The 24,869-nt window shown below is 43.2% G+C and overlaps 1 protein-coding gene across 1 annotated transcript in view; it reads right to left on the reverse strand.

Moving 5' to 3' along the window:
• The window catches only part of LOC147693352 (transient receptor potential cation channel subfamily M member 2-like), a 3,804,886-nt gene extending 3,783,795 nt beyond the window's left edge, over positions 1–21,091 (reverse strand). Inside the window, exon 1 of the mRNA XM_086935946.1 lies at positions 20,964–21,091. Within this exon, the coding sequence (XP_086792072.1) occupies positions 20,964–21,091 (128 nt within the window). The remainder of the gene's footprint in view (positions 1–20,963) is intronic.
• Between the last annotated feature and the right edge of the window lie 3,778 nt (positions 21,092–24,869).

The following is a 24,869-nucleotide window of genomic DNA, read 5'->3' on the forward strand; positions in this document are numbered from 1 at the left end:
GAATCCCATCCTGTTCCCAGCGCGACACCTCCCTTCATTCCTTTCATGGTCTCAGACCCTTTTGATGCAAACCCCCTTTTTCCTGTGTCCTCGTTTGTCTTCCTTGTTCCCAGGCCGCCACCTGGCCCTGCGGATACTGTTTATTACCCCGTACAGTAGGAAGCTTCCCCTCCCCATCAAAAGACCCTCGAGCCGATCAAAGCCCCCACCCTATGAGATCCGATCAACCCCACGCATTCCGTGAATCGGCGGAATGCCCTGCTGCGCGACACTCATCACCTGTTGTGACCGGGGTGGGGAATTCAACTGTAAATGTATGTGGGAACAGGCCTGAAGGGGAGATTCCGAGGATGTTCTTTCAAATATCAAAGTGTTGCGAGAATGTGTTACGTGTAATAAAGGTCATAAACCCTAGTATAAGAGGCCAGGCCTCAGAGATGTGGTTAGAGCACCTCGTGACGATACTTGCTGTCTGAATTGATGTGTTCTCCTCCGGAGAGAATAAAATCCTCGTTTCCTGCCTTCCAGTCTCCAGCGCCTGCTTCTTCATTGATTAATATTGGTGGGTCATAGAGGCGACACCGCCGGGCAACATAAAAGGGTCTTTGGTTACTGGTTGTCTTTGAACCCCTTTTAACAATATATCTTTCCTAGTGGGGACATCTCATCCTCCAAACAAAGTTTAAATGTGGTGTCCACCTACCCTACATATTTAGTACTGCCCCCATTCAATGTCTTCAGTGGTGTACTAGCCATTCTAGGACATGGAGATATACAATCAATCAATCAGGGGAACTGTAAGCGCGCTACTCACCCGTGAGGGTCTCAAGGCCCGGGGGAGGGGAGGGGACCTGCTCCCTATCAGTCGAAAAGCCTGTATCTTGAGCGTCTTCTTGCAGATGTCCAGGGAGGGGGTGCATCTGATTTTGTTGGTCTGTGAGTGGGTCTTTGAGAGGCGGCATGGGTGTGTGTGTGTGGGTCTGATTGGGTGTGTGAGCAACGGCGTAGGTTTCAGAGTGGGTGCGGTTGAGGTTTTGTGGGTCCGTGAGTGTGTGAATGGGTATGTGAGTGGCTTTGTCGATCTGTGAGTGGTTGTATATTTTTTTCAATTGGGGTCTTCAAATGGGTGGGTGTGTAAGTGCTTGTTTGGGTCTGTGAGTAGGTGAGAGACTGGTTCTCTGAGTGAATATATCAGTGTCTGTATAGGTGTTTGAGTGAGTGTGTGAGGGGCTGTATGGCTGTGTGAGTGGCTTTATGGCTGTGTGAGTGGATGTGTGAATGGTTTTCTGGGTTTCTGCCAAATTTGGTGAAATTCCGTTCAACGGTTTGCACAGTAGTCAGTAGAATCACCTCAACATTGTTCAAACAGCAGCTGAAGTGAGTGACAAACTAGTTTTGAAAATTTTGTGAAGATCCATTAGAAGGCACCAAAGGTATTAGCAAAATAAAAAACGCTATTCCTATGGAGGCTAGGTCCTAACTAGAATTATCTACTGGTGACTGCCAGTAGGCAATATATTGATATATCTTATCTTATATATATGTTACTGCTGCCTTTTGATATGGATCCCTTTGCTTTTAATTGAAACATGACACAGTGCACAAAGAATTATGTTTCACAATGCTTTGAAGGTATTTCACCTGGATTGTGTATTCACTGTGTACATGTAGTGAATCGTGTGGATGCTGGGAGGTGTAGTGTTTTAAAACTACAGGGTGTAGGAAGGTACCTCCTGACTATGGTGGCCCCCAACTTTTTGCCCTGTGTTTTAACTGGTTTACGACATAGTTGGCCTGGGACCCTGCCAATCAGGACCCCAGGCCTACTGCTCTCTCTGTAAAATGGATTCCATGTACCCTAGGTGCATTACCCAATTGGAACTGGGCCACCCTGTCAGACCCTGTAACTCAGGGCATCGGTGTACCCAGGGCCTACCAAGGGCTGAAGCATGTATTATGCCACCCCTGGCTGGCCATCTAAATCTGACACAACTGGCTGCACGGCAGCTGGGGCAACGTGGCGTACTTGCCCGTTGCTTTAGGTATAGTATCCCTATATCTAATCTTAAAATGGACACCCGAGTTCCTATCAGTCACTCCTATGGCAGGCCTTGACAATCCTGAAGGCAGAGTGCATGAAACCGTGTGAATTGGGCTCTGACACGAGCCGAGCCCGGTTGCAGCTTGCGGAACCAAGACCCAATGGCTGTTCCATGATAACGCATATCATGTCGGTAACTTCGGTATCGCGTTATCAAGACATGTCGAGTAAGGTGTCATACGAATCGGGATGCTGCCCCCTCACCAATTCTGGCGACGAGGCTAGCATTCCGCCCTTCGAGAGGGACACGACATGTACGTAACTGTGAACCCCGGTTAAAGTTAACTGAAGCCTCAGCTCCACAAAATGGACGCTGCCACCACAGACACGAGTCTGACCTCCTGATGCTGGGAGTCCTTCCAGCGAGGAGAGCTTGGACAAAGGGTTTCCTGTCAGGGGCGGTGTTCGCACCATCCCAGACAGGGTTTGTGTATTCTGAGTAGGTAGGGCTTTGCAAGAAGGTGACTGCGGAGTGGCACCCTGGTGCTCACTACGCATCTGCCGGCTAGAACCAGTTCCAGGGTCGCGCAGCCCCTGACCTGGGGAAAGTCCGGCAGGGGAGAGGGGTGTAACTACCCCCCTTCCTGGTCCCACCCCTAGGGCAGGACCTAGTCATGTACCCACCCCTTTCTTTAGGATAAAGGCTGGAGCGGGGACCCTTCCAAATTAGATCATCTTTGAATCAAGAACTACTTTCTACGAAAGGACATTCGAGACTCTTCTCAAGATTTCTCCCTTGTGGCTAAGGAGTAGTCACCCTGCATCCGCAGGCACCATCTAAGAACTCTGCGGTTTGCTGCAAGTCCTTCCTCAGGAATCCGACGACCCAGCTCGTCGAGAACCGGCTTCCCTGGCACCTCTGACCTCTACCCACATCGTCAGCTCAGCTGAGATCTGTGGGTGCGACGAGACCTCGAGGGACCGGCCATCCTCAAAACCTGCACGCTTTCTTAATCCAGCACGACCACCGAAGGAATCCTCTGGTGAGTGCTCTGGGGTCCGAGAAGCCCCGACCCTGAGCAGCTCCAGCACCGAAGTGCAGCCTCCCAGCATCTCCACGATCTGCGTGGGGCCCTTCTGCTCGCCGCTCAGCCCGTTGTCCGATCACTAGCCGCTTGCTTGTGACCTTCCTGACGACATCCGACAACCAACGCTGCTGGTCTGGTTGCTCCAGACCGGCCTTTGCTCCCTTTTACGAGAGGAGCACCCCGGACCCTCCCGGTCCACTCAAGACGCCATTTTAGGCCCACCACGTGGCCCTGAAATCTGCCAAGGCTTGTTGCCCCAATCCTGGGCCCAGCGACGCCGACAGCATCAACCTTCGTGGGACAGCTCACACCTCCATCCTGGTCGCCGACAACGCCTCCTGGTCCGTGAGATTGCAGAGCCTAGCGTCGCCCACTCACCTAGTCGAGGTGACGGCCATCCGGTGCCTTCCTGGTACCCTCTGACTACTGGCTAGTAGTACGAACTTGGTCCCCTCTGCTTTCAGGTATCATTGATCTCTGATCCAGGCTTGGATCTCTACGAACTATTCTTCACTGGTCGCCGGCCAGCAACTCCTTCCTTCCGGCTCCTGGCTCGTCAGCGAAGACCCAGACGCCTGTAAGACTTGTGCAGCCGCAGCCCGTGTGGCTAGGTAACTCCGGCATTTCGGTGACCGCATAGCCTCCTTACTTAAGGGTCCTGAGTCCCTCGCTTCCGACTTGCCTTATCGGGGCCGCCTGAGACCACTAAACTTTCCGTGCCCTCGGGCATTTGTATTGATTGTGCACTTGTAGTATTTTCCTAAGAGTTTTGTTCTGTGCTTAGTACCCTGTCCTCATAAAGAGTACAGGGCTGTTGTGATTCTAATAAATATACTGTTTATTTTCATAACACTTGTGTGGTGTCCTTTCACTTGGTGTTCAAGGGGTATGTGATGGTATAACAGCTGGCTTAACACGCCCTCTAGGGTTTAGCCCGAAGACTGCTCGTATCCACGCTACTAGGATAGCTGGTTTAAGGTTGACTTACAACCAATCACCATAAGGGTCGTTTGGACCGATGCATAGTGGTCACTAGAATAGTGAACACTGCATATCGGGCCAACTTCTCACACAGGGCACATTGCAGCCTGCATAAAACACGTGGTTATTATTCTAACGTGTTTTGACCTGTGAGCAAGGCTTGAGACCAAGCAGAAACCAGAAAATGATTTGCATTTTGCACGCTGCCACGGTTATGTGATGAAATAAATCTTTGGGAACTTCGAAATGGCTTCCAAGCTCTCTTTTGTTGAATATATATATATATTGTTACCAGACATATAGAGATAAATGGCAACTTATCAAGAGACTTCGACTATTGCTCTTATTTTTATTTACTGGTCCCGATAATATGCAGTCTAAGATGCAGAAGTTATTTGGCCATGAATTTGTGACTTGAATGATGGCATTATGAGGCAATATGGGAGTAGTAGTCCCCTTGGGGAAAGAGAACGTTCACCGGGAGGCAGGCACTACAGTCAGAATTGGACACACGTGTGTCACATCGCAGCGATCGTATCGGGGCACACATCAAGAACCATTTCCACAGTTTTAACTTACAGGGCATTAACTGTTGGCCCTATTTTGAATAGAGTTAATATCATGGGCCTGAGGAGGTCTCCACGTCATCATGTTTGGGACAATTTCAGCACAGTTTCTAATATTTTAATATTTTAATACTTGCATTTCATTGTATTGCATATGAAGGGCTTTATTCTTCAGGGAGATTGGCGCCAAGTTTTGAATGTGAGGGATGTCCCCCCGAAGGACTAGTATTTTATTTTGGGGGCTCGTTATAACATGCAGTGTGTTCATTTACGCGTCAACATAGACTGGTGTTGTATCATATTACAATGATTTGCAATTTACTGCATTAGTGGTTTTATTTTTACCATGCTATTTTTGTTTCTTAAACCAGGTACATCCTACATATTATGTCAGGAGTGGTTATTCATATTGACGAAAGTTTACAATAATGCATGTTTAAAACATAGGAGTATGTCCTCCATGTCCATTAGTGCCTATAAGGGGGGGGAAGGGATATTTATGCGCACAGGTGCAGGGCGCCAATTAGATTGACAAAGGCTTCTATGAAAGCCGAAATGCGTATCTCTCGCCATGGGGTCGAGTGAGACCTGAGATATTAAGGAAAGCCATACCTTACATCTTCGTGTACGTGCCTTCTTCTTTGTTGGAGTGAGATGGTGTTTATATATATATATATATATATATATATATATATATATATATATATATATATATATATATATATATATATATATATATATATATATATATATATATATATATATATATATGTATGTATATATATATATATATATATATATATATATGTATGTATGTATATATATATATATATATATATATATATATATATATATATATATATATATATATATATATATATATATATATGGATCCAATCCTGATTCATCCGTTCCAAAGCAAACAGGCACCAACTCCGTGGGTTTCTTAATCAAAGGTAATTTATTACAAGAAACAACCAGACGCGTTTGGGCGGACACGTCCGCCTTTTTCACTACATCTGATGTCACCAGAATTGTGCACTTTATATGTAGTAATACATTGAAACCCATTGCATGTGAGGCGAACAACAGTATGACATGTGACATTTGCATAGATATAGAAGGTTCAAAGATTCTCAAAGAAAACATTTTACATTAGTCATGTCAACTTTTTTTAAAACCCATATTTTTCTAAATCATTATTTACAAGGTGTGTAAATGGTACCTTCAATGTATGGCCTTTTGTTAGAGAATTCACCTTCATTCTCTGTGTTTTTGTCTTGTGTATGTGTTTGCATGTGTGTTTCTGAGTACGTGCTCAGATGGACATGAAAGAGGTGTTCTGGCAGGTATAAGTGCTTCCTGCGCATGAGCACTCTGTAAGGACCTGGCATGTTCGTGTCTTTCATTGCCGCTGCGTGCTGCATTGACTCAGTGAGTACGGCTTGTTAAAGCGCTGCTAGCGTCCCTTTTCTGCCTGAATTGCTGCGCTTTATTTGCCGGTTTATTTCCGTGTGTTTAAACTCTAAGTGTCCACTTGTATTATCTGGTGCTGAGGTCATGTTGTACGCCGTAGCCTTTGCGGTACTTGGGAGATGCAATTATTTTTTGTGGTGTTCGGGTTCACATCTGTGTGGTGGTTTGTATTGTTACTAAGGTTAGGGTGTGCGGATTTACAATAGTGGAAACCTTTAGCGATGTCTAATTATATTAAAACAATGTGTCTGAGTTTCGCTAAAGTTCTCGATTCTCGGATACTTTCCCTGACTTTGTCCACGTTAAAGCCATGTGTAGCCTTTAACCTGGGTTGTGCATTACCGCTTAGTGCAGACTAAAAAGTATATTGAGATTGATGATGATTCCACATTTGAGGTGTTGGATAGGGCCCAAGTGGGCCTGCCTAAAATCCTGAACACCGTTTAACATATGTTGTAGCCAGCTCGGTTGCTGTTCCCTATACTATGCTAGGTGTGATTGTGTCTGTCCCTTACTTCATGTTTACTATTGTCTATAGTGGGGACACTGGGAGATCTGTTCATGAGAGAAAGAGTGGTGTTCGTGGATGATCTGTTGGCCTGTCTTTTGACTTTGTCGTTCTTTACGTGAAGTGGGTGTGTGCTGTTTTTTACAAGTGGTTCCGTGTTTTATGTGGGTTAAAATTAATGATGGTGAAGCTAGATGTGTACAGCTGAACGGGTACTCTTGATTGCACGAGGAGGTTTATATGTTGCTCTTGTCTTAACGAGGTTTGAATCACAGATGTGCACTAAGCGCTTCGTCAGCGTTGTGTCCATTGGGTATTTTGCTATTCAGCTGTATGATATACTTTGATTCTAATCTCCTCAAATTCCTCAGCCTGTTGCCTCCTCTAGGATTTGGAGCCACGCTGTCAATTACAAAATACGTGAGCTCCTCTATCCTGCCACTATGTTGTGTATTTATGTGTCTTGCAAACGGGTAGGCTGGATCATCGTTACTGATCGCCCTCAAATGTTGGAGGATCCTGATGTGTACCGGGTGGATGGTACGCCCCACGTACAATTTATTTCGGGTACAACTGAGAACATACACTGCAAAATCAGTATTGCAAGTGTAATGTTCATTGATGGTGTATGGTGTCTGTCTGAAAGGGAAAACTACCTTCTTGGTGTTTACTCCGTGTTTGCATGCCTTGCACTTTGAATACCTGTAAAAACCTGTCTGTGCGTTTAGCCATGATTTGGGTTTGGTCACTGTTGGTGCATAGTTGACTATTTCTTGCCTCATGGATATTGATTTTCTGAAAGTGAGTTGAGGCAGTTTGGCGCATCTTGGTCCTATTGTGGGGTCTGATCTAATAAGAGGCCAGTGTTTGTACAGGATTTTGCGCACGTGGTTGTGGTGTTTGTTGAATCCTGTTATTAGTCTAGGTATGAATGTTGCGGCGGATTGGTGTTCCCTGGTTGTTTTAGGTTTGTTGCTTAATAGTTCTTGTCTACTTAGTTTTTTGCTTTTCTCTCGTGCCTTTCCTAGTGTTTGTTTGTGGTAGCCTCTTTCTTTTAGTCTTCAAAAGAGACTCTTGGCGTTGGTTTTTAAATCTGATTCTAGGCTGGAGTTTCTTTTCATTCTGAGGCATTCCGCATATGGTATGCTCTCTTTTAGACTTTTAGGGTGGAAGCTGGTGGCGTGTAATATGGTAACACCTGCTGTTTCCTTCCTGTGTGTTCTGGATTCTATTTTACCCCTACTTTGGAAGACCTCTAGATCCAAGAATACAATGCTGTCTGTGCTCGTGGAACAGGTGAATTTTAAGTTGAGGCTGTTTTCATTGATTGCTTTTACAAACTCTTGAACACTTTCCTCTGTTCCCCTCCACACCATGAAGATGTCATCTATGTATCTTTTGTAGAGTGCAATGTTGTTGCAGTATATGTGGTTAAGTTGGACCATGAGTACTTGCTCCTCCCACCACCCCATATGCAAATTCGCATAGCTAGGGGCGAAGCAAGTACCCATGGCCGTCCCTTGTGTTTGTTGGTAAAGTAATTTGTCATATGTGAAGGTATTGTTTTCAAGGCACCATTCTGCCATCTGTAGTAGCATCATCGTGTGTTGATGCAGAGTGATGTCTCTACTGCTTAGGTAATGTTTCATGGCATTCAGTCCATCTCTGTGTTTGATACTCGTGTATCGTCTATGTACTTGCTCGGGTTTTCCAGTAGGCTCCCAATTGCCGAAATTATTGGTCTGGGTGGGCATATTATGTCTTTATGTACTTTGGGTATCAGGTACAGTTGTGGTGTAATCGGATAGTCATTTTTAAGGAAAGTGAATTCTGGTTTGGTGATAAGGCCCTTTGTTCTCCAGTCATATAAACTTGCATGGAATCTCTCTTTAGTGTTGGCAATGTTGGTACTGTTGATTCGTATATAACATTGTCTATCTTGGAGTTGTTTCATGACTTCTTGGTTGTACATCTCTACCGGTCATAGGACTATGTTGCCTCCTTTGTCTGCACAGCGGATGACAATGTATTTTTGTTCTTTTATTTTGTCCATTACTTTTCCATATTTGAATCTGTAGTCATGGGAGCCTTTGTTGAAGGGTATACTGCTCTCCAGTGCTAGGACTTTAAGATCATTTGTCACTCTCTCTGCAAATACATCAATGTTATCTTTGGGCATGGGTGGGTAAAAGACTGATTTTGGTTTAAAAGGTGTTTGTTCTGAGGCATAGATCGACAGGTTGGCATGTGCTCCTGCTTGTGTGTTGCTGAGTTCCCCTTCTGCCAGATCTAATTCTACTTCCGTCATGTCTCTCAGGAAGTCCAAATCTGCTACATTTATGAAATGAAATGAAATGAAATGAATGAGACTTATATAGCGCACGACTTACCCTGGGGCATCTCAGCGCTTCCTTAGGGAACCCGTCCTGGTATTCCCCTGTGAGATACCCTGGCAGGGTATCCACAAGGTGAAAGCCAGGCATCCCACCGCGAGGGGCCGTTGTGGAGATTAAGCAAGCTATTGCCCAGAGTCGCAGAGTGTGAACCCGTGAGTCGAGAAGGCACCGAGCGAGAATTAACAAGTCCGTGGAATTTTTGAGCCCAAGACCCGCCGAGGCGGGGAATTGAACCTTGGTCCCGGGCCGAACTCAAGCTCCAGGTCTGCTGCCTCTAACCCCTGAGCCACACTTCTCCACTTATTAGTGCGGTTGTTGCAGTTGGGGTTATCGGAATACTTTGTGGATCCGTAGATTTCACCTTCTGGGTCTCAAAATATTTGTTAAGTTTGAGTTTCCTAGTGAAATGGTAGAGATCTATTCTGGTCCCTGTGTAATTAAAATTTGCTTCTTTGCAAAGCTATAGTCCTAGCTCCAAAGTCTTTAAATCCTCAGGTGTCAAATCCATGTTAGAAAGATTTATCACTGTGTTTTTTGTTGGTACTTCGGGACTTATCTCCTCCTGTTCCGTATGTATGTGGTTTTGGTTCTTTGGGCCATGTCTCCCCCACCATCTGTTTTTCCTCCTTCGGCTCTGGGAGGGTTAGGCTTGTTTGTTGTCTGGTCCTGTCTTTGTGTTCTTGGCCTTAGGCTCTGTAGCCGTTGCATGCGTAAAAAAGCAAATTCCACTGCCGGAGAGGGTACTTGTTTCCGTTGGTTTGTGGCTGTTGCGCTTGCATCATGGTCTGACTCTCCCCCTGAGCTGATTTCTGACTCGCTCAGTACATGCGGATATCCTTGTGTTATGTTTGTGGCGGACAGCTGTTGGCGGTGGATGTTGTCAAATTTCCTTGCAAATGTATATATCCTGCCCTGTAGATAATCATTGCGATCCCTTTGGAATTTTTCAGCCTTTCTTAGTTTTATTGTTGTTTCCAGTTTTTGTACTCTATTTACGTCTTCTTGGTTCAGTAGTTTGCTCAATTCTGCCATGATACAGTCAATTTTAGCAGGTAGTTTTTCCCTGTCTGTACTTGCATATTTTATTAGGATGCGCAGCATGTTTTTCGATGATTCTGCGCTGTTGTATATATATATTCCTATCCCGAAAGTTTCACGATGATTCATCAAGCGGGGACCGAGAAAAAAGGGGGGCCCCCAAGCGCGTTTTCCCCATGCAATTTTCCATAGGACCTTTAGCCGCAGCTACAGCCCGAACTGCTGAAAGGAATTACACCAAATTTGGCAAAAAGGTAATCCTTAGTTCATACCTTTTGCTTAAATGGTGTAAATCTGTTCAGTAGTTCCTCAGAAAATGACAGTTAAAAACATTTATATCTTTATGGCCGCGGAGGATACGCGTACCCTAAGCGCAGCCTAAGTGCACCCTGCTGTGCACAAGCTGTATTTAATTGGCTGGCAACACTCCAAATCAGGAAGTGTTGGCAGCCATCTTGTGCCTCTAAAGAACCGAGGCACAAGAAACCAAAGAAAAAACGTCGCAAAACATTAAAAGGGTGCAGGGTAGAAACACCCTGAAACCATAGGCCTGCTTAGGAGGTCCCACAAGGAACCCAAGGGCCCCCCAAAAACATTTAAAAAAAAAAATCGTCGAGATTCGCGCACCCAGCGCGAATTTCGGCAGAATTCGTTTTTCTTTAAAAAGAAGCGCGGGCTCCCGCGCATGTTTGGTTTTTATCCCCCGGAGGGGCCAAATCCCAGGGGCAATGGAATATATGTAGAGGGAGGCCCAGAGGGGCCCCCCCAGACCCGGGGACAACCATCTCCCGGGGCTTTTTAAAATTTTGTAGGGGGGGCTCTGAGGCCCCCCAGTCCCGGGGACCGCCACCCCTGGTGCTTATTAAAATTGGGTGGGGGGCTCTCAGGCCCCCCAACCCCAGGGACCTCAACCCCCTGGGGCTACTTCAGATTAGGGGTGGGGGGCTCTGGGGTCCCCCAGCCACAGGGACCGCCACCCTCGGGCTTTCGAAAATTATGTAGGGGAGGGCTGTCAGGCTCCCCCAGCCCCAGGAACCGCCACCCCCGGGGCTTATTAAAATTGGGTGGGGGCTCTCAGGCCCCCCAGCCCTGGGGACAACCACCCCCAGGGCTTCTTACAAATGTGAGAGTGGGGCCGCGCAGCCCCCCTCCTGGAGCCTTGTACAGGCCCTGGGGACCACCACCCCCCAGGGACGACAAGTGCAGTGTCCCGGGGTGCCCACCCCCGGGACACTGCTGCGACTCCCACCCTGTCTTTGCAAACTGCTTTGCTATTTGGAAGAGAGAGCAGGAAATCTGCTCTCTCTTCCAAATAGCAAAGCAGATTGCATTTCCACATGGGGAGCAGCATGTTAGCTGCTTCCCATGTGGAAAAACAATGCCAGCGCACACAGGATGCGGGGAGCCGACTGGGACCGGGGAGGGATTGGGGCCCCCCACCCACGGTCCCCAACGGAGTGGGCCATCCCCGGGGGATGAGGTCCCCCGGCCTATTAATGGCCACAGGAGGGGGGCAAGGCAGCCCACCTCACCCAAAAAAAAATAATACAAAAAAGGCCCATGCCCCGGGGGATGGGGTCCCCAGGGCAGATTATGGCTTTAGGAGGGGGGTCACGTGGCCCCCTTCCCAATTTTCAAATAGTTAAAAAAAATTGGGGGCAGGCACTGGGAGATGGGGTTCCCAGGGCCAAAAAATTAGAAAAAGAAGGGGGGCTGCACAGCCCGCCTTCAAAAAATAAAACATATTAAAAAAAAAAAAACGGGATCAATTTCCCCTTGAATACTGGGGGTCCCTGGGGGCCAACTAGCCCACCAGGTACCTCCAGTATGCCTCAGGGAGCTGCGTTGCAGAGAGGTGTTCTGAGGCCACACCCCTTTTTACACCTCTCTGCAATGCAGCTCTTCGGCGCTTACTGAAGGTAGCTGGTGGGCTAGTTTGACCCTAGGGTGGCTCACTGGTTAGAGCAGGCAGACCCTGAAGCAGAGGTCAGACCCGGGATCAGGGTTCAATTCCCGACGCGGCAGGGTCTTGAGCTCAAAATGTCCATGGACTCGATAATTCTCGCTTCGGTGCCTGACCTAATCATGGATTCACACTCTGCAACTCTGGGCATTAAGCTTGCTTAATCTCCACAACGGCCCCCCGCGGCGGGATGCCTGGCTTTCACCTTGGGGACGCCCTGTAGGGGCTATCTCACAGGGAAAAGCCAGGACAGGTTCCCAAGGCAAGCGCGGAGATACCCCTTCGGGGTCGAATCTGGCGCTATATAAGAATATAATAATAATAATAATAATAATAATAATAATAATAATAAGGAACTTTAGGATTGAAGGGGACTTAATCTCTCAACTTAGAATGGTGACAGGATGCGTTTACACAGTGGTGAAGCGAGGGGAGGGGCCTGACGTGATGTGCGCAAACACGCCCTGTGGCGCGTTTTATGTTGGGGAAAAAATTCCACTTCAAAGCTGAGGGACCATGGGGGCCATGTAACACACCAGGTGCTTCCAGGAAGCGCCACTGCGCTGCGTTGCAGAGAGGTGGCGCAGGCTGTGCCCCTTTTTACATCTCTCTGATGCGCAGCTCTGTGGCGCTCACTGGATGTTCTACGAATGATCAAGAGAGACCTCAGTGCTGCATCTTTTAGCCCAGTACTGATCCTGAAAAGTAATTCTAACCATACTTACCAGTAACTTGAATTTCCTTCCATCACCTAACATTGACTGGTTTCACTTGGAAATTCTTCTAAGTGTGGAGTTTTGGTACTTTAAAATGTTCACCTAAAATCATCCGAACAACGAATTCCGATTTACTCCCCTGTTATCAGGAGAGAACCCAGTGCTGCATCTTTTAGCCCAGCACTGAGCCTGAAAAGTAATTCTAACCATACTTACCAGTAACTTGTATTTCCTTCCGTAGGAATCCATTGTCTGCTTTTCACCAGAAAAGTTTCTAAGTGTCTATTTTCACAAGCTAAAAATATTCCTTACAAATCGCCTGTATGACTTAAACGCATTCTTTCAACTGTTTACAGGAGATGCACCATTGCTGGATCCACCACTGAGTAAGAAAAAGTAACAATAACACTACTTACCTGCTAAGTGAATTTCCTCCCATAGGATAACATTGGTGATTCAATGTGTTAACTTTTAAAATACAATAATATTCCTTAAAAATCACTACTGTAACCAAAACGCTTTTACTCAACTGTTTACAGGAGATGTCCAAGGACTGAATCTAGGATCCAGTCCTGTGGTTAGAAAAGTAATCCATAAAGTAACTAATTGCATTTAACTAGAAATTCACATTGAGCTCAATGTTGCATTGTGTTTGAAATTGAGTTGCCCATTGCAACAACTGTAACTACTGTACTTAAAAGTCTATTGCCTATTTGCAAAGTATTTAAACCAAAGTAATTCATTCTGAGAAAGTATATTTTGTAATGTAATGTATAATGTAATTATAATGTTATTTAAAAAATAAAATATCTAAAAATAAATAGTTTAAAAAATGTAGTAAATCAGTATCAAGCTAATAAATATAACAATTACTACATTTAAAAATTGTCATTTACAAAATCTTTGAAATTCAATGAAAAAAACATAGGTTTCAGATATGTTATAGTTAGGAATTAGCATTTAAAAAAACCTTTGAAATTCACTGAAAAAAACATAGGTTTCAGACATGTTATAGTTAGGAATTAGCATTTAAAAAACCTTAGAAATGCACTGAAAAAACCATAGGTGTTAAGGGTGTTATAGTTAGCTGGACATTTCACTCGTACAAAACCATTGTCATGAGTGATGTCACTGACCATGTCATGAGTGATGTAATATATGACGTCCAACTAGCTATAATGTGGGAATTTCAATGGTTTTATGTCAGTAAAATTTCCAGCTAATTATAACTGGTGCGAAACCGTTGGTTTTTTCAGTGAATTTAATAGGTTTTTTAAATGCTAATTCCGAACTATAACTGGTGTGAAACCTGTGGTTTTTTCAGTGAATTTCAAAGGTTTTTTAAATGCTAATTCCTAACTATAACTGGTGTGAAACCTATGGTTTTTTCAGTGAATTTCATAGGTTTTTTAATAGCAAATTTTTATAGCTATGAAATATAATATTTTTTTTTAATGAATCCTATATTGTATATTTATGTAATACTATTTTTTATATGTATATTCTTCATTTTTTTTTTTTGCCCTGTAGCGCTCCCGATGCACGTCCCGGTGAGCGCACCGGTAAGTGCAGTCTTGCGGCGCGCCTCAGGGTGCGTAACGCTGAGCGTCCCGTTAGCGCTATTGCCGCGAACAAAAACATCATCGTGACGTATAGCGTAGCCGCGTCCGCGTGTTACGCACGGCGTAAGCGCACCCACAAGCATCCACGCTCATACCAACGCGCTACGTATGCGCCACCGGGCGCGACCCCGGGCGCGCCACCAGGCGCGCACCGGGGTGCGTAGCGTAAGCGCGTTGGGTCATGTGACCTGAAAATAACACTTTTCATTGGTTCAGAACAGTTTTGGTTTCCAAATGATGAAAGCCCGGCTCATGTGACCTGAAAATAACACTTTTCATTGGTTAGGAACAGTTTGTTTTCCAAATGATGAAAGCCCTCACCTTTTTTTCTCATTCTCACTTTATTCTTTGAGTGAGGAAGACCTGCTTCTATTGATAGAGAAATGGCTACAGTAGCAGCAGCAGCTGGAGCATCTGCACCACCACCACCACCACAAGGACCACCACAACATCACATTGTTGGTGAAGAAGAAGAGGAGGAGGAGGAGGAGGAGAGAAGGCAGTTCCTGCCTGAAGACAATCCCCCATATAAAGCTAAGGAGCACTTTATATGGGAGTTTTTTAAAATCCCAAGGGGTTTCAAAAAAGTTAATGCTGCAAAGGTGACCTGTCTCATCTGTGGCGCTGAACTTTCCAGGGGAAACCCTGCAAAAAAATATTCATTTGGGAATCACACAATGCTACGCCACATGCAACGAAAGCACCCCAATAACTATTCAGCAGCAGAGGTCAGAGAACTGACCAAAAACCCTCCCCAATCTTCTCCGAGCACCTCTAAACAACTCACTCCATCGGTCCTGAAATTAGAGAGATGGTCCCATGCATCCAACGCCAGTTTGGAGACTACAAGATTACTTGTATATTTTGTGGGACTACCATTCATTATGGGGAGCCGAGCATCAAACTTATAAACCGTGCTGGAGACAACCGAAAGAAGCCTTAATTTTTTCCTGTTTTTTTTTTGCTCCCGTTGAGCTGTTTACAATTCCCTGTTTTTTGTTTGTCTCCATAAAAAATAAAATAAAAATATAAAACTGTTCATAAAAGCCAAAAAAAGTATAAAATGTTCCAAAAAACAAAAAAAAATATAAAACAACAAAAAGAAAACAAAAAACAGTTCTTTTTAGAACTACCTCCAATTTATAAAAAAAAGGCAAAATTTTTTTTAAACTCTGTCTTTCTTTTTTCCCCATGGTACGCTCCCCGGTGCGCGTACCGGACGCTCCCCCTGCGCAAATCGAAAAAAAAATTTATGTTTTGACCCGCTGGGCCCTTTTATGGCCCCCACATCAAACCTAGGGGGCAGGGGGGGTCTATCCTGCCCCCTTTTGGTCATTTCCCTCTTTGTTTTTGCCACCTCTTGTGTCTCGATCCTACCGAGACACAAGATGGCGGCCGCTCCGGACTGTTTGGAATGTTTACAGACACTCGAGAGCCAATCAGCTTTCCGCGCGCGAACTCGTAGAATATATATATTTTTTTGAACCTAAATACTCAAAATCCACTGGAGCACATATCTTGAGACATAGCAAAGGCACATCGGGCTACCAGTCCCTACAATTTTGCCAAGTTTGGTGGAAATCCATTCAGCCGTTCGGGCTAAAAGTGAGTCCAACCGCCCTATGGAAATTAACATGGGGAAAACACGTTTTGGGACCCCCCTTTTATCTCGGCCCCCCAAACTTTCAGGGAAGGACCGGAGCGCCGCGAGGCAAATTTGAGGACATTTTCAGGCAGATTCCTCAACCGGCGCCAAAGTTATTCCCAATAGAATGTTGTTTTGAGTGTCCATTTGTTGGTGAATAAAACCTAACGAAACTCCCCCGTGAGTGCCTTTTTTCCGGGAGGGCTGAAGTCCTATGGTACAGATTTGGAGCGGTGATATATATATATATATATATATATATATATATATATATATATATATTCCGCTCCGTGGGGTTGTCCAAAGAGATGAGGACAGGAGTGATGTTTGGGGGCTCATGTTAGAGCCTTTGGAACGAGCAGTAATTTGAAAGTGCATCCATCCAGGATAATATGGACTACATCTCCCACAAGCACTTGCTTGGTTTCATAAAGGGAGATGGTAGACGTCGTGCACTTTACTGCTGGCCCCTGATGAGGAAAATAAATTTCCGAAACGCGTCGGGCCTATTACAAGCACGCAACTGCCCATACCAACTAACGCCTTGGGGAAGGCGCACGCAGGCTCGAGTGCTACCCGTTTCTTGGACAACCCCACGGAGCGGAATATATATATATATATATATATATATATATATATATATATATATATATATATATATAAATATATATCCAGCTCCTTTGGGGATTTGTCCAACAACATGAGTGGCACTCCAGAGCAAACTAGCTTTTCCCCACAGCTTTATTAGGTATGGAAATGAGCGCACAGAGTTAATTCCCAACACCTGACTTACAACATCCGAAGCGTTTCGTTTGCTAACTTCTTCATGGATGATTAAAAGAGTCAGAAAGGTGCATGCTGGGTGTGCTAGTCCCCTCGTTTGGCTTTATCGTTTCCTAAATAGGTTGCACATCGCCGTAGGACTAACAATCACCATTTCTTTCCACAGATGGATGCACCTCCAATTCAGTGCCATTGAAGGCTCCGCATGAGCCCCTCCGCTGGCGCACGTCCTAAATCCAAGTTTGTTCCCCACTTTATCGAGCTCATGTTCTCTACAAGCTCGGTGGCCTCCTTACTCCAGGGGTGGTGCCTGCTCGGTGGCAGGACAGCCGCCTATACATCCAGCTCCTTTGGGGATTTGTCCAACAACATGAGCGGCACTCCAGAGCAGCCAGCTTTTCCCCACAGCTTTATTAGGTATGGAAATACGCGTACAGAGTTAATTCCCAACACCTGACTTACAACATCCACTCCTGGAGTGAGGGGGCCACCGAGCTTGTAGAGAACACGAGCTCGATAAAGTGGGGACTAAACTTGGATTTAGGACGAATCTACTTCATTGTCTAAAGTTAGAAAGAAGGATGCAATAAAATAACATGTAAACACATTTGTTGAGCAGAACCAACCCCTTATAGAAACGGCATGTTCAATTTAAAAATAAGTCTGATGTTTCATACGTTATTGACTAAATAATTGCTTAACTGCAGGAAGTCCATTGTTGGAACATTCAATTCTTAATAAATTAATGTGCAAAATACAGTATTTAAATATAAAACAATTTCTTCAAGGTAATTTGTAATATAAAGCAGGTACATTTTGGAAGTATTTTTTCATACTTAGTAACCAGTCCTGGTGTGAAAAAAGATGCAAAATAAAGTGCCAGTGCTAAGTACTGTTCCTAAAACCTATTTTTCTTTTCTTCTCAAAAATTTTGCCATTATTCATATAGTTAGTATTATGTCAACAATGTTCTTTCAACCATGTTTGTCCTTTCTGGTATCATTTGTTTTGTTCAGTAACTAATAGTATTTTAAAAGATTTGGTACCACAAATCTTATAACTCTGGAGTAAATTGCAAAAAACACATTATATTCTTAGACTCTTTCTAATCAACACATTGTTGGATCTTGATATCTGTATAAATACATATATAAATATGAGTATAAATATAAATATAGTAGCTTGAATTCATGTAAATTGAGTCACATACTTTTCAGATTTTAAATATTAAATACATAAATAGGTATACATAAATATATAAACATCTTAAAAATATACTGTGCAAAATACATAAAATTCACTAAATTCACTACATTTAATATTCATGTTCAAGTATAACATTTTTTGTTGTTTGTTATTCGTCACTTTGGACTTCGGGTTTTATAAGCAGGTGTACATGTCGTCAGTATAGTTCAGCCCACCCAGGGATTTAGAATCCCTTTCAAGGATATACCTTGTCTCTAACCTTCTCAGTTTGGCCTCACTGAGTCGATTAGATAATATATATAGATATGTATGTGTATATATATATATATATATATATATATATATATATATATATATATATAATATATATATATATATATATATATATATATATATATATATATATATATATATATATATATATATATATATCTTACCTCGTTGCATTTTTGTTGTAAAAGGTTATACGTGGTAAAACTTTGCATGGTAATGACTGTGTTGTAAAGGTTGTTTCCCCTGTGATACAGGTATTAACGCAGTACCGGATTATCGTTGCTTATTATATGTACATGGCACCCGAGCTTTCATCTCATTTTAGTGACGTTCTATAGGATGTATAGTTCTGCAAGCGCAGAATGATATTGATCCAGACATTGACTATAAAGTTACAGGATTTTAACTAGAAGGTTGGATCGTAGAAAAGAACAGTTCCCTGAACTGCAATGAACCATGAGACTGAGGCTGTTGAAAAACCAATGACTGAAGCCTTCTCGGCAGTGTGCCATTTCCCCTGGTTTAATTTTGTTTTATTTGGGCTAAGTGAACCTCACTGTCAGTTTTGAGATGTTAAATATTGTAATGTACAAAATAAAAGCTAACCAGGGAACTTAAATGTTTGCCTCAATTTCTTGGATGAACAATATCGTTTGTCCCTTTGCTCCATCTCTCAGTAAGCTTGTAATTTGATATACTAAAGGTAATCAATATAAAAACACCTTAGAATATAGTTTAGGACTTTTCTGGCAAAATGACCTAACCTCTCTGTTGTCAATTTATATATTTCGCGTGCCTGCATATGTGAACACTGAAAAACGCTATTGAATTCTGATGTTTGTATGCATTTCTTGAAAGAAATTCCCTTAATCCCCACTATAAAGTTTTAGCATGCAGTATGTAGCATAGTAAAGAATAATAGTAAAAGCACACTCTGTTCTTTTTCAATTATTGTATGCAACGATTGATCATCATGAAAAGGTTTGAAGGCCACTTCAACAGATGGATGTTGACAATCTTTAAAACGTGACTCAGGCCTTTGTACAAGTCTTAGGGCCATTTGACCTAATGCCCTGCAAGAGGAACCCACTATGTGATGCTATGGGTGTTTTATGGCGCACTAATCACTCATGAGGGTATCCAGGTGCTGTATGGCTGGTGTGTGAGGCCAGCCATGGAGGGCTTGTTCGAAGAGCCACATCAGCTTCTTACGGCAGTGACGAAGAGAGGATTTGGCTCTGATGAGTTGTACGGGTATGTAGGCTGTACCAGGTCATCCTTACCTGGTGTATGTAGCTGGCAATGCAGCGGTCATTTCACTTCTGTGAGATTCTATAGGATGTTTCAGCTGCACAGATGGAGAATAAGATTCTGTAACATGTTTAGCTGCACAAGTGCAGAATGAGATCCTATAGGATGTTTAGTTGCACATGTGCAGAATGAGATTCTATAGGATGTTTGGCTGCACAGGAGCAGAATGAGATTCTATAGGATGTTTAGCTGCACAGGTGCAGAATGAGATTCTATAGGATGTTTAGTTGCACATGTGCAGAATGAGATTCTATAGGATGTTTGGCTGCACAGGAGCAGAATGAGATTCTATAGGATGTTTAGCTGCACAGGTGCAGAATGAGATTCTATAGGATGTTTAGCTGCACGGGTGCAGAATGACATTCTATAGGATGGTTAGCTGCACAGGTGCAGAATGAGATTGTTCCAGACCATACATTGACTATAACGTTATATATTTTATCTGTAAGGTTGAACGGTGAGAAAGAACAGCTCAAGGAGCTACCATGCACAGTGGGACTGAGACTATAGAAGAATTCACATCTGAAGCCGTCTTAGCTTTTTGCCATTGCCCTTGGAGTAATTCGTTTTTTTTATGGGAGATAAGTGAGCCTCATTGTAAGTTTAGAAATGTTAACAATTCTAGTGTGACAACATGAAAAACTATTCAAGAACTTCCATTGCTTTCAGTTCCTTGGCTGAACTATACCACTTGCCCCATTACTTCCTCCCTCAATATGTTGCCTTTGATCTACTAAATGTACTCCATTAAAGCAGCCTGCTTAGCACACCGTGTTGGGCTTTTCTCTCAAGATGAATGTAGTGTATACACTGGTGGCCACACAACACAGCAAATCATGGGACACAGGTTAGAATGCAATGCTTCTTTTATTGTTCTGTAGTGCAGCTCGTTACAGGCATGTCCGTCCTGCTTCCTGTCCTGGTCACTCTGTCCCCTTCCTGTCCATAACCGGATGTGGTGTCCAGTGACCTGGTCACTGCCCTCATGACCCACAGGGTCCTAATGCCGTCCTGTCAGGTCGCCCTATCTGTCGTGTTACTACAATGAACAGTCCTCAATTTAAATATTTGCATTTCTTGAAATTGAAAAACGCTACTTAATACCATTGTTTGTCTATATTTATTAAAAGAGATTACGTTCAGCCCCACTATAAAGTTCTAGAATGCAGTATTTAACATAATGGAAAATAAGAGTGCCAGCAGACTGTTGCTTTTGGAGATGGAAGGGCCGATCTGATCAGACCACTGGAAGAGATGGGTATAGTTAGGCTGGGCTTTCTACAGCTCAATATTGCATTCTAAGTTAGTGTCGTAAATGAGGAAATCAACGCAGGTTTGGTCGTACGTTACCTGTGACCGAAAAGGGCGGGGCTCCTGGTGAGGTGCGTGCATTGCTTCTTTTGGGTGCTTTCTTTCGAGCAGCTCTCAACCTGCAGAAGACAAGAGGAAGAGTTCAGGCCAACGAATGTTCTGCCCATCTGCCGGCTGCTGATTTGTAACTGAGAACTGCCCTCTCGTGACCCCTCATGAGGTCAGAGGGGGCATTTCAGCTAACACCAGGCACTGATCCCAGCAGACCCACAGGGGCGTGGTGGGTTCAGCTCCTGGCACTGCGCTACTCAGACTCCGAGCCCATTCACTGAACGGGTAAACCTGGTAAAATGGGCCTGGGAATTCACTTCTCATGTGACACGTTCAGTTAATACAATCACATTGATTCTAAATGCACCCGTTTTAGTCATTATTGCAGCGATCATTGTACCAATGATCTAATATGTTCACCAGCCTCACACTATTTCCATGTCTAATGTTTTATGATGGTGTTGTGTTTTTAAGTATTACAACAGAGGCGGGTTATCTGTTTTGGTGTGATGAAGCTTCAGATCAGCTAACCGAAACGTTTCACTTGACAACAGGCCACACATGATACAACCACAGCAGGCATCCATTTTTCAAAAATCTCTTTAGTAGAACAGCATGAAATCCACAGAAAAGTAATTCAAATTTTGTATTCTTATGGGGGACTTGCCATATGTGGGTAACGCAACACTAATATACAGTCCTATTAAAACAATAGGAAAGAGGTGCTTGATTTCAATCTCAAAAAACAAGCATTAGCAAACCAACCGGTCCGTCTTCTTGTTAAGGGAAGTGCTTGGTAATAGTTGGACAACTCTGTGTGTGATGCTCCTGGAAATACGGTAATGAAGCAACCTTGGCTACACCAATGCAGAAGCTGCAAGTAGGGACCTTTGTTCAACAGACTGCTTTAGCAGAGTTAAGATTCATCCTCAAGGAACAGGGCTATAACATGGAGTCAAGTCCAAGAACATGCCATCATGACAGCAAAGTAAAACACACTTGGAAGGGTGATGAGGGAGTAGCTTTAGCCTATTGTAAAGACACACAGGATGCACATCCTAAGCAAAAAAGATATCAACCAGATGTGAAAATGTCATCTCCAGTAAAGTAAATACATCAAAATACACACATTGACTGTGAATTACAATACAAGTGTCATGTTGCTTCTGCAATCTGACAAAAGCACAACTGGGGCACATCACCAAAACTCAAAGGCAACACAAATGGGACTATGTAAACATCATCGAAAGACAATGTATTGATGCAATGGCAAATTATCCAGCAAATAAACCATGACCAACCCATGGCAGCCAATTGCTGACCCAAGTCCGCTAATCCCTTACTACTTCTTAGATCGAGGTTTTTAATGCATTACTGGTATGTGGCAATTCACAGTAAGACCCAAGTGAGGTGCTCCAGTGGCCTCCTTACACTTACTTTCTGTGGCATTGAAAGACCTCCAAAAGTCTGTATAATCATTATGTAAGTGTTGACGTAAAACAATGTTGGATGCATTGGGATGTGGCCTAGAGTCAATACCAGTGGCTGAGACTAATTCAAGCATTTCATCTAACACTTTTTTGTATACTTAAGTGTGTCGCCCTAAGTGAGACGGGTATGCCCAGATGTGGGTCCTGTGCACACTGTCACTGAAACCAAGCTGTACCTGGCAAAAGAGTCCACACCTAGGGCAAAATAAGCCTTGGGATGCTTGTGTTCCAGTTCCCGAGAACCTGGCTTGGCAGTTTGGGCTGGACTGTTCCGAATGGAGCAGGGTCAAGATGGATTTGAAAATAGCTGGGTTTAAATTGAGGTGGCATGGTGTGCAGAATATCGATGGATTGGGATGCGGCCTCGAGTGACTACCAGTGGCTGAGATTAATTCAAGCAGTCCATCCATCACTGTTATGAATACTTATAACAACTTTTCTAAGGCTGGCTTTAGAGTTGCAAGAGAAAATTAAGGTCGTTTGTCAAATGTTTTGAAGGACAAGATGGATCATATTAATAATTCCTTTTTGTAATCTGAAGTTAAACAAGTCCATTAAGATGCCTTTGGCAGGGTCATGCTTCATTAAGGTCAGTTGGACCAAATGCCCTAAAGCGCCACCAGAGGAGGGTATAAAATGCGCCAGATTTAAAAATTCTAGACTGGTGGGGGGGGGGGGAGGAAGCACTGAAAAGGTAAATTGTCATTTCCTCTGTGGCTCAGGCAATCTTTTCTCTAGAGAGGAAGTGTGTTGTTTAAGGTGTCTGATATATATTTTTTAAATCAGCAGAATAGTTTGTCATGCCTTGATTCAATGGGTTATTAAGGAAGTGAGCAACCCGGAATACCCTTGAGGGCTTGGGTAATAAAGGTAGAAGGGTAAGAGTGCCTTCAAGGGACTTTATTCAATCTGTGTTTGTAAATTAAAATTATTCAGAAAATAACCAATTGATCGTACTTGCAGTGAATTAATCCTAACAATCAATTTGTGTTATCAACATATAACATATAAACAAAGACACAAGGTGTATACGAAAAAAATGTTTTTATCAAATAATTCATTGAAGAAAATCAGCTTCATATACAGATAATTAGGCAAATAAGATTTTAGGACTGTGGGTACACATAAAAATAAATTTACTAGGTGACTCAACAGAACCTAAAAAACACCTATCCCAAAACACATTGAGTAAAACAAAGAAAGGGATGAGGTGTATTGTCGACGTTTCGGTTTCTTAGCAGTTATTTGATGAAACCATCCTCAGGACTGTTATCAGTTCAAATCTGTATAGAAATATTGTAGTCTGCAAATTAAAAAATATTCACAGTTACAACATAACACTGGCTATATTCGTTACACCCTGGTGACAAAACAATAACATTAAACTATAATGACAAAAGACAACATCATGATATATACAACATACATGTGCAAACATCATAATATATACAACATACATGTGAACATGAGATTCATATTACTAAATACAATGTGAATGCATAAATCATTGATTTAAAAACAAGAGACATTCCATTAGTTTCTATTATCATAACCACAGTACACAAATAATTCTCGTATTATCTCCATGGTTAAGCTAGAGAGATACTAGAACAATTTCAATCCAAATAAAACATTTGAGTTGGGGTGCCTCTAATACATCTTGGTCATTGTATCTACATCAAAGGTCTAGTTGCATCGACTAACTTATCAATATGAAGACTTCATAGCTACTTATATACATTCTGAGCATTACTAATGAGTCATTGAGTTAGAGATGTTATAGATCGGATGTTATATGAAGCCTATTTTAAATTAGTGCAAATATGCATCTATTAGTGTAAAAGTACATGATTTTTGAATACCTGCTTACAGACTTTTGTCGCAGTTGCCCGCAGGGAAATAGTGGGTGAATCACAGTATCCCAATAACCTGACTGGGAATTGAAAATTTTTGTTTTAGGTTTGTGTATTAACAATCAAAAAGGGGGAAGTTTATTTAATTGCCAAGGAACGTACCTATTAATTGTAGAAAACGCTCATCAAAGCTGAGTGTGAAGTCAGAACTCCACTCGCATATGGTTCAGGTATTATATACCGCAAAGTTCATCTGAAAGGGTAATAGTAAATGTTTTCAGGATGTGGTACATTTTTGCAAAGAGAGCCCAATTTGTACTTAAAAATAGGTCTTACCCCATGTATATCAGATAAGGTCTTATCGAGTCTCAAAACTAATCAGGAGACGTAACGACCAGTTGAAGCTTAATTGAGCTTATGAGCAGTCTCAAGTCCTGCAGCGCCTGTTAAAAAGTACAAGAAATGCACGGATGTTTTAACTCTAATGGCGTTATATGAGTTGTGGCAGCCTGTAGAGCGTCAATAATTGCTGAACCGTAATTACCGCGTGG

The sequence above is a fragment of the Lissotriton vulgaris genome, chromosome 8 (genome assembly GCF_964263255.1).
Source record: "Lissotriton vulgaris chromosome 8, aLisVul1.2, whole genome shotgun sequence".
NCBI lineage: Eukaryota > Metazoa > Chordata > Amphibia > Caudata > Salamandridae > Lissotriton > Lissotriton vulgaris.